The sequence below is a fragment of the Entelurus aequoreus genome, linkage group LG02 (assembly GCF_033978785.1).
Source record: "Entelurus aequoreus isolate RoL-2023_Sb linkage group LG02, RoL_Eaeq_v1.1, whole genome shotgun sequence".
Classification (NCBI taxonomy): domain Eukaryota; kingdom Metazoa; phylum Chordata; class Actinopteri; order Syngnathiformes; family Syngnathidae; genus Entelurus; species Entelurus aequoreus.
Genome location: NC_084732.1, coordinates 16,075,968 through 16,086,671, shown reverse-complemented (window position 1 = coordinate 16,086,671; position 10,704 = coordinate 16,075,968). Strand labels below are relative to the sequence as shown.

General features: G+C 37.3%; 1 protein-coding gene across 2 annotated transcripts in view; it reads right to left on the bottom strand.

Moving 5' to 3' along the window:
* Positions 1 to 2,286: 2,286 nt before the first annotated feature.
* The window catches only part of LOC133631102 (semaphorin-7A-like), a 38,646-nt gene continuing 30,228 nt past the window's right edge, over positions 2,287 to 10,704 (bottom strand). For both annotated transcript variants that reach the window (XM_062023148.1, XM_062023156.1), the window contains exon 14: positions 2,287 to 2,992. In XM_062023148.1, the coding sequence (XP_061879132.1) occupies positions 2,676 to 2,992 (317 nt within the window). In that variant the 3' untranslated portion in view covers positions 2,287 to 2,675. The remainder of the gene's footprint in view (positions 2,993 to 10,704) is intronic.

Below are 10,704 nucleotides of genomic sequence, written 5' to 3'. Positions count from 1 at the left end.
TCCATATACACATATATGTGTATATGTATACGCGATCAAAAGTTTACATACACTTGTAAAGAACATAATGTCATGGCTGTCTTGAGTTTCCAATAATTTCTACAACTCTTATTTTTTTGTGATAGAGTGATTGGAGCACATACTTGTTTGTCACAAAAAACGTTCATGAAGTTTGGTTCTTTTATGAATTTATTATGGGTCAACTGAAAATGTGAGCAAATGTGCTGGGTCAAAAGTATACATACAGCAATGTTAATATTTGGTTATATGTCCCTTGGCAAGTTTCACGGCAATAAGGCGCTTTTGGTAGCCATCCACAAGTTTCTGGCAAACTTCTGATTGAATTTTTGACCACTCCTCTTGACAAAATTGGTGCAGTTCAGCTAAATTTGTTGGTTTTCTGACATGGATTTGTTTCTTCAGCATTGTCCACATGTTCTCAATGGGGTTTAAGTCGGGACTTTGGGAAGGCCATTCTAAAACCTTAATTCTAGCCTGATTTAGCCATTGCTTTACCACTTTTGACGTGTGATTGGGGTCATTGTCCTGTTGGAACACCCAACTGCGCCCAAGACCCAACCTCCGGGCTGATGATTTTAGGTTGTCCTGAAGAATTTGGAGGTAATCTTCCTTTTTCATTGTCCCATTTACTCTCTGTAAAGCAGCAGTTCCATTGGCAGCAAAACAGGCCCAGAGCATAATACTACCACCACCATGCTTGACAGTAGGAATGGTGTTCCTGGGATTAAAGGCCTCACCTTTTCTCCTCCAAACATATTGCTGGGTATTGTGGCCAAACAGCTAAATTTTAGTTTCATCTGACCACAGAACTTTCCTCCAGAAGGTCTTATCTTTGTCCATGTGATCAGCAGCAAACTTTGGAAGAGCCTCAAGGTGTGGCTTCTGGAGCAAGGGCTTCCTTCTTGCATGGTAGCCTCTCAGTCCATGGCGATGCAAAACACACTTGACTGTGGACACTGACACCTGTGTTCCAGCAGCTTTCAATTCATTTGGTGGTTCTCGGTTGACTCTTGATCATCCTGACTAATTTTCTCTCAGCAGCAGGTCGTCAGGGGATTTTATTAAAATCCCCTGACGAGCAGGGAAACCTGCGAAACAGGCTTGTAGGGATGATATAGCCTCGTGTTTTTTCCTGACCTAATGTATATTCCGCTCTACACCGGTATTGAGCACTGTATAACGGATAAACCACAGAAACCTCGACTAATATATATATATATATATATATATATATATATATATATATATATATATATATATATATATATATATATATATATATATATTTGGGCTGTCAAAGTTAACGTGATAATAATGCGTTAACTATACAATTACTGCACTAACTTTAACAGGCAATTAACAGGAGGGTCTTTTCTGGCTGGCTGAAATATTATGTAAATTATTTTATAACATGTTCTGGTAGAGTCCTCAATTACAGATTAGCATGAGCAATATTACATTTCATTAAGAGAGAAGGTTAAAACATTGTCTTGCAGCAATATGAAGCCACCCCCCCCCTGAAAATTATCTGTCTCAGGTACACTTATTATGAAAATGTATAACTATCTGTGTTTAATCACAATTAATTCTGAGTTAACTATGAACAAAATGCGCTGATCACTATTAAATATTTTAATCGTTTGACAGCCCTAATAAAAATAAATAAATAAATAAATAAAATAAAAAAATTAAAAAAATAAAAATAAAAAATTAAAAAATATATATATATATATATATATATATAATTTATTTATTTATTTATTATTTATTTAATATTAATATTTTTTACAGCCCTGATAAATAAATTTAAAAAATATATATTTTAAATTTTTTTTATTAGGGCTGTCAAACGATTAAAATATTTAATAGCGATCATCGCATTTTGTTCATAGTGCAAAATGTAATACACATAAATGGGTGAAATTTACACACACACATTATATATATATATATATATATATATATATATATACACACACACACATGTACATTTCACCCATTTATGTGTATTACATTTTGCATATAAGATAAGCAAAAGTATAAAACAATTTGTGAAAACTTATTTTCTAAATATATACATAGAAAAGTCTTCAATCTCCTAAACATACTGTATTTGTTTGAATATACCATACTACTCAAAAGGTGAAGGGTTTTATAAATATTGTACATTTTATTAGATCAAAGATTGGGTTTGTTTTTTTCAATTTCCAAAAACAGACACAATATACTGTACTGGTACACATATTTCATTGAGCAGCCGTGCTGTTCTTCTTAGTTTTTTAATACTTTAAATGGTATACATTTTACCTCATTTGGAACAAAACAAAAAAACATGTCAACATTTGACAAACTCTACCAAAAGTGATTTGATTGTGCTTCACAGTTAACTCTGAACAACAATAACAGATAAGATCAAAGCATCCTAGTGGCCAAACTCTGGCATGACAACTATGGTAACAAGCATCATGTAACAAACGGAATATTATTTTTCCGTATAAATTAGCTCATCTAAAGATAAAGAATATATTAATCTTTTAAGGCACAGCCCTAATAAACGTATAGTAACACTTGCCATTTTGTAGGAATTGAAAAAGTTCTGTGCATCCTCCATAACTGTTTATCATGTTTGTTCTTTTCATCCTTATTCATATTTTTCAGGAGCGGGTCCAGGTGAGGGCAGTCAGCAGACAAAGCGCGAGGAGCGGACTCACCGAGGGACGCAGCGAGCTTTCGCTGAGCAGCAGCCGGTAGCGGGTCAGAACGCGCCTGTAGGGCCCCTCCTCAGACACACACTCGTACCGCCCTTCGTGCCGGGGGCCCATGCTGTCAATCAGGAGGAGGCAGTCACTTTGGCTCCAGTCGCAGGGCGTCTGCTCGCCCTGGTGACACCATTTGTAGTGGGCGTGGCGAGACGACGTCGGGCACCGCAGGAAGTACTTGGACTCGGGAGCGAGTGGCACCATGACCTCGTCTGCAAAGCGATCGAAACAACAAACACATTATGTACATAAAAAATAACGCTGTGGAGGGGGGCGTGGCCTGCAGGCCTGCAGCGAAGCGGGGTGTGGCAGGACCGGCCTCGAAGTCAGCGACCGGTGCGTAGATGGCCCACCTGGGCCTTGTTATCTAATCACCTGTCACTCTGTATAAGCAGCAAACCGGGAGGAGAGACGTTGTTGGAGCTGGAGTGAGAGCGAGAGCGTGACGGACACAGAAAGAGAATTGCTGAAAAGCAACACAGAGACTTTATTTGGGAAAAATAAATATGTATTGTGAACCTCAACCGGGCTCTCATGATGATGATTGGTGGTCCGAATAAACCCCCTGGAGGGCAACCTCCACAAGCACATATATATAATATACCTATCTATCTATCTATCTATCTGAGAGAGACAGACATAGAGAGACAGCTTTAGAACGGGAGTGTCCAAAAGGTTTTTTTTCTACTGAGGGCCGCAAATTGAAAAATGCAGGGCCCATTTTAGGTATTTTTTTTAGGGATACTCCATCAGTGTTGGTGCTAGGAATTTTCAAAATGGGGTCCCAGGGACCCCATCAAGTCATAAAAATGGGGTCCCCACAGTAAATTTATGGGGTCCAACTTTTTGGTAAGCTTTTTGAAAACAAATGATAAATGTATGCATTATCCTGTTATATCTCACATTCTATATTGTGTTTTGGAAAAAGGTTGTCATAAATGTTACTTAATTCATTAAAAAAAAAAAAATACAAAAGAAAAAAATTACCGAATATTACCAAATAAACGCCCTTGGGCAAATTACCGCCCATGTCCTAATAGCCGCCCGGGGTCTGACCCCCATTTTGTGAATTAACCGCCTCTTCCTAATAACCGCCTATGTCCAAATAGCCGCCCATGGGCTGTTATTTGCATAATTTAGATTAAAATGCTACTGGGGTTGCGTTTGCTGCAATATTATTGTTTTGATGGTTTTATAGAGTACTTGGTACCATAATTTTATTTTTCTTGTATGCTGCTTTATTTCAAACTTGGAGTACTGTAGCCTTTATTTTATTTAAGTGACAGTATTATTGTTCTGTTTTGATGGTGGGTTTTATACTTGTACTTGGTACCATCATTTTATTTTTAGGCTGCTTTATTTAAAAAGTGTATTTATTATTTTTAGTATTGGTATTCTATTTGACAATTGTTGCACTACTGCCATGTTGAGGCCTTGTTGTCTTTTGATAGCTTACCTCATGTTGATCTCTTGTTTTTTTGTTTGTATGTTTACAATAGCTTTTACATTTAAAGTTTTTTGTACGAAAAAAGTAACCATTGTAGCCAAATAATGGCCTGGTGCAGGCTGGTGCAAAAATAAATAAAAGCCTTGTGCAAATAACCGCCTGCTTCTTTTAAACACCTGTCTCCAAAATCGATTTTGTGAAATAAACGCCCGGGCTACTATTTGGTAATATACGGTAAATTTATTCAGTTATAAACATTTATTCACTTTTTTCTTTCCTTTACGGATCTAAACTTTACCGCTGCCGGTATTTTTTTTCTATATTTTTATTGTAATATTTCCAGAATGTTTTTGTTCTATTTTTGGCCAAAGTAAGACAAAGAAAACAATCTGAAGATGTCTTTATTCTTTAGTTTTAATGCCATGATTTTAATAGTCCGGCCCGCGTGTGCACAGATTTTCCTGAATGCGGCCCCTGAGATAAAATGAGTTTGACACCCCTGTTGTAAAGGATATAGTAAGGTGTACCAGGGGAATTTGGCCCATGTCATCTAATTGGTTTAAAACAACAACAAAAACGTCCAATTACTGCAAGTGTTGACTGCTTGTTCCTTTGTGTGCAGTTGAACACCCTTCCACTAGATGGCAGCAGGTAGTCACACAATATACTGTACTTGCTGGAGTACATTTAAAAGCACTGATGTGAAAATGTGAAAATAAAAACTATGAACTGGGCCCCTGAAAACAAAGTCTTGTTCCATATGGAGGTTTTCTGGATATCTAAATATTGACATTTAAAACATTTATATTTTTCTATTTCCGTAAGACTTATATTTATTTTAAAGACACAACAAAAACTTCCACCTGAGTTAGGCCCCAAAGATCATCCTGTCTTCTTCTATTTTACCTGCAAGTCCAAGTCCACGTGAAACTACCTCCGAGTAAACTTGATGTACCAAATGGATTTGCAAAAAATAAGTTCAGTGCTCGTTTTCCATTTTGTCCATTTTCCAATGGAAATAAAATATTGAAAAAAATAATTGTTTTAGTTTTGGTTTTAAATTAGCAACTGAAGGAGCGAATCATACACGGATTACAATAAACTTGACTTCCCACTTAAATGCATGTTAATGCTAAATTCTGAGCTTGTAAAACATAATGCACTATTTTTTTTGTCCATAAAAAAAATAATGTGAAGTGAATTATATTTATATAGCGCTTTTCTCTAGTGACTCAAGCACTTTACATAGTGAAAACCCAATATCTAAGTTACATTTAAACCAGTGTGGGTGGCACTGGGAGCAGGTGGGTAAAGTGTCTTGCCCAAGGACACAACGGCAGTGACTAGGACGGCGGAAGCGGGGATCAAACGTGGAACCCTCAAGTTGCTGGCACGGCCACTCTACCATCCGACATATACCGCCCCACCAAATAATGATCCGATAATCCCATAATGGAAATTAAATGCTTTGTGGTAAAACCAAAACAAATTTTACTTACCATTTAAATGCATCCCAATGCTATCTTTTGTTAGCGTTCAGCCTAAAAACAGCAAAAAGACATCCACAAATATATGTGGATGAATATATGTTGTGCATTGTTGCTCACCTTTATGTTAGACGTGCATAAAAAACTATCAAAAACTAAAAACGTTACTAGCATACTCTAACACTATGTTCTGTTAGCATTTAACACATGGTTTTTCAAAAGTGTATTACTGTTCCAGACTACTTGAATTGTTTTAACGCATTGTTAACATTTATACCAGAAGGCCATAAAAAAACTATCAAAAACAAAAAACTTGAATAGCATGCTAACCCTAAATTCTGATTAGCATTTAGCACATAGTCCACTACTGTTTTCAAATCTTTCTGAAGTTTCTTTGTTCCAGACCACTAATATTGTGTTAGCGTGTTGTTGCTAACCCTTACAGGTACATTAGAAGTGCATAAAAAACAATCAAAAACAAAAAACTTTAATTGCATGCTAATGCTTTGATTGATTGATTGATTGAAACTTTTATTAGTAGATTGCACAGTACAGTACATATTCCGTACAATTGACCACTAAATGGTAACACCCGAATAAGTTTTTCAACTTGTTTAAGTCGGGGTCCACATAAATCAATTCATGGTAATATCTGTTAGCATTTAGCATAGGATTTTTCGGAGGTGTATTACTGTTCTTTTGTTCCAGACTACGTATGAAGCGTGTTGTTGCTAACCCTTACAGGTATGTTAGAAGTGCATAAAAAAAACCAATCCAAAACTAAAAACTTTGATAGCATGCTAATGCTAATTTCTGTTAGCATTTAGCACATGATTTTTTTCGGAGGTTTATTGCTGTTCCAGACTACGTACGTTGGGTTAGTATGTTGTTGCTAACATTTACGCTAGGAGTGCATATAAAAACAAACATTTTAATGGCATGCTAATACTCATTTCTGTTAGCATTTAGCACATATTTTGTTAAGGACGTTTATGACTGCTCATTTGTTCCAGACCACTTATGTTGTGTTAGCTAACCAAAATGTTGTGGACTAGAGTGTGTTGTGTGCAGCGCTTGTTTGAACTTGACATACCACTTAACCAATGCATGGTCATGCTAAGATTTTTTAGCAACATAAGCTATTATATCAGTCCATATGTTTGCCATTGAACTAAAGTATTGCTACAAATGAGTACTGAATGCAGTAGTTTTATAAAAATGACACGTCGCCAGTGTAAGTAGTCCACAAAAAATAGTCTTTACTCAGCAATAACAAACAAAGTGTTTCAAGGTCTGTTGATTGACATGACATGGGTTTTTATATCAACATGTTGACAGTTGACACATGATGGCTGCAAGTCTGCTGATAAGAACAAACCCATTTCCTGATCCTGCAGATCACATGACGCCTGAAGCTGTTGATATTTCGGCACTAACTAGACACAGGCCTAATAAATAGAAATGCGTATTTGTATAATAGTTTGTTTAAAACAAAGTTCAAATAAACATGCAAATGTAAGAAAGCAACATCTTATGCAAACAATTCTACTCTGACGTAGTCCACACAGGCTGTGACACCATGGGAGCACCTGAGCTACCATATAGACTAGTTTCTATGTGGTCACAATTTATAAATTTACAATGGGACAATTTCCATGTAAAAAGTGCCAGTTATGCTCCTGGAACATACAGGAGGCACACTATGGTCACTCACATACACATAAAGGCAGCGTAAAAACAAATGACTATACAGGCAATTTTTAAACTTACATTTTACCAAGCGTAAAAGGAAGTCAATGCTGTATAATAAAAAATCCTCCAGTGACGATAAATGACAGGCATAATAGAGAAGGAATAAGAGAGCGTTAGTAAAAATTTATTTTTTTATGCAAGTATAGGTTACATTTCCTCCAGACATGTGGTTATTATCACATGTCTGGTTTGGGTTTGAGCACATGATCTACCAAAAAGTATTTTATACATGCTCCAAATTCAGTATTTCAAATGTCAATTAAAGCTGCAAGCAGCGATAGACGGGACCGACTTTGACGGCACATAAAATCCAAACCGGAGCAGTAATTAAAACTCTTTGGTCAACTTTTAATCAGAAGGGTTCAATCTCTCTCCTGTGCTAGTTTGAAGCCGAAACGACAAACGCGCTCAGAGGAGATAATGTTTGAAAAAAGGTGACCGGTTTTAACAAAACTTTTGTTTTGAAGGGGGAATTGCAAACATCCTGTTAATTTCTGCTGGGGGTTGTCAATATATGAAAAGTAGGTCTAAGTGAGACCTACATGGAGGTTTTTGTTTCATGTCTCTAAGACATTCCTACTGGAAGTTACAGGCAGTTTTGTCTTGAGTTTTCTTCCTAGGAGCAGTTGTGTCTGTGTTTTCTTCCTGGGGGGCGCTAGAGCGCAATTTTGAGTTTTGGGGTCGGGTTTTTTATTAGATCGCAATTTTTGCCAGTCTTGATGTGTGTGTCCAGTTTCATGAGTTTTGAAGCATGTTAAGGGGGTCAAATTACAGCTCAAAGAGGCAAAAGTGACTGTTTTTACTAAACTTTTGTTTTGAAGGGGGAATTGCCAACTTCCTGTTGATTTTTGCTGAAGGATGTCTTTGTATGAAATCTAGGTCTAAGTCAGACCTACATAGAGGTTTTTGTTTCATGTCTCTACGACATTCCTACCGGAAGTTACAAGCAGTTTTGTCTGTGTTTTTTCCTAGGGGGCGCTAGAGCGACATTTTAAGTTTTGGGGTTTGGTTTTTTGATTAGATCGCAATTTTCGCCAGTCCTGATGTGTGTGTCAAATATGGTGAGTTTTGAAGCATGTTAAGGGTGTCAAATTACAGCTCAAAGAGGCGGCGGAATAATAATAATAAAGAAATAAAACGTTACAATAACAATAGGGTCCTCTGTCCCAAAGGGACATTGCGGTCCCTAAATATGACATCTTCCATATAAAAAGTATGACACACCGAAAATATTTTCACTAATACGCAGTGGAACCTCAAAAGTCATACAATTTGGGAGTTTTACTGAAATATTCAGGTCAAAATACACTTCAAAATCCAAATAACCACAGAAAAGCTGGCATTGATGGCAAGTGTGGCGGTAACCATAGACCAGGGGTATCCAAAGTGCGGCCCGGGGGCCATTTGGTATGGTCTTTATTGTCGTTCGGCAAGTACAACGACACTTTGTTTTCAGCACAAACCCGTTCAAGATCAGATAAACAAACAGTGTACAGGGTTACAGAACAGGAAGGCACCCCGTAAGAGATGGGAATAAGGTAGATGCTGGGGGAGAATGAGTAAAAAAAATACAATCTAGACTGGGCTCCCGGGCGCGGCACCACTACTGCCTACTGCTCCCCTCACCTCCCAGGGGGTGAACAAGGGGATGGGTCAAATGCAGAGGACAAATTTCACCACACCTAGTGTGTGTGTGTGTGTGACAATCATTGGTACTTTAACTTTAAAGGGGGTCCAGTCTGGAGTGGGGAAAAAAAACTCCCCAGCAAAGCATATATACATATTACAACATACAACTCGAGACTTGCAACAGAGGGGAGGGAGTGGGGGCTACGTTGGCAGGCTGCAGCAGTTCAAGCGCTGCCCAGCCGTCCCTCATCCCAAAGGTATTTGCGTCGAGGGCTTGGGATTGGGGGTGGGGTATGTGTGTGTGGCGTATATTTTTCGTGGATGCATGTGTGTGTGTGTAAGCCTGCAGCGTGTTTCTCTCTGTGTTCTTGCAGCCGCCAGTCAGTCCAAAGTCAACAACAACAGGTGTGTGTCCATGAGAGACAAGAAGGGAGTTTGTTGTGTCTTCGCCGCACTGTCCTTCCGGAGAGTCTCGAAACCAGGGACATATTTTAGTATTTCGCTAATGCTAACTGTAAGCATGCTGTTGTTAGCATGTTAGCCTTTTTGAGCTCATGTTGCTGGTATGCGCCCATGAGTCATATTTTGTTATTTGCATTGTGTAGTTCTTTGAAAAAAAACAATAATATTGCACACTGCAAAAAGTCAGTGTACAAAAACAAGAAAAAAAAATACAAAAATGAGGGGTATTTTATTTGAACTAAGCAAAATTATCTGCCAATAGAACAAGACAAATTGGCTTGTCAAGACTTTCCAAAACATGTAAAATTAGCTAACCTTAATGAACCCAAAAATACCTTAAAATAAGTATATCCTCACCAATAACAAGTGCACTTTTCTTGATAGAAAAAAAAGACCTTTATTGCTCAATATGTTGAAAAACATTCTTAAATTAAGTAAATGCTAGTGCCATTATCTTGACAATGATATGCGCTCTGCATTACATTTCTTGAAACCAGCAAACTTATACTAAAAAATAATTTATTGTTTTTAATGGAAAGGCAACAAGGCAACCGCTTGTTACTCTTGGGGTCTCCTAATCGCTCAGGCAAATCTTATGGTCTAAAAATGCATTTTTCCATCGATAACATGACATCATCGCGCCAAGTGCGTGCTCTTTCAGTCAATTAGTGCGCATATATGCAGCCCGGCCCCCGGTCAACATTTTTTTAATTGTAATTTTGAGGAATTTATCTGAATGTGCATGAACTATTTCTGTTCAAAATTGTTAGAAATGTTAAATGTTTAAATATCAACTGTCAGTTTACTGTACTGTGCCAACTGTACTACCATATGAGTACGTATTTTCTATTGTTTCATTGAAAATAAAACAGCAAAGTCCATTTGGCTGTCATCTGTTTTAAATATGGGACACAATTGTGTCAAAATCATGATTTTTTTTTTTTATGCTTGAAATAAGAAATTATTACTTTAAAAATGTAGTTTTATACTTGTGAGTGTTGATGACACAGCTTTGCAACAGTTGATATTCTAGTTTCAAGCATGTTTTACTCAATATAGGTCATCAAATCTCAGCTACAAGCTGTAATATCTTACTGAGATCATTTAGGACCAAAACCCTTAAAAGAAGCAAAAGACTAACATAAAA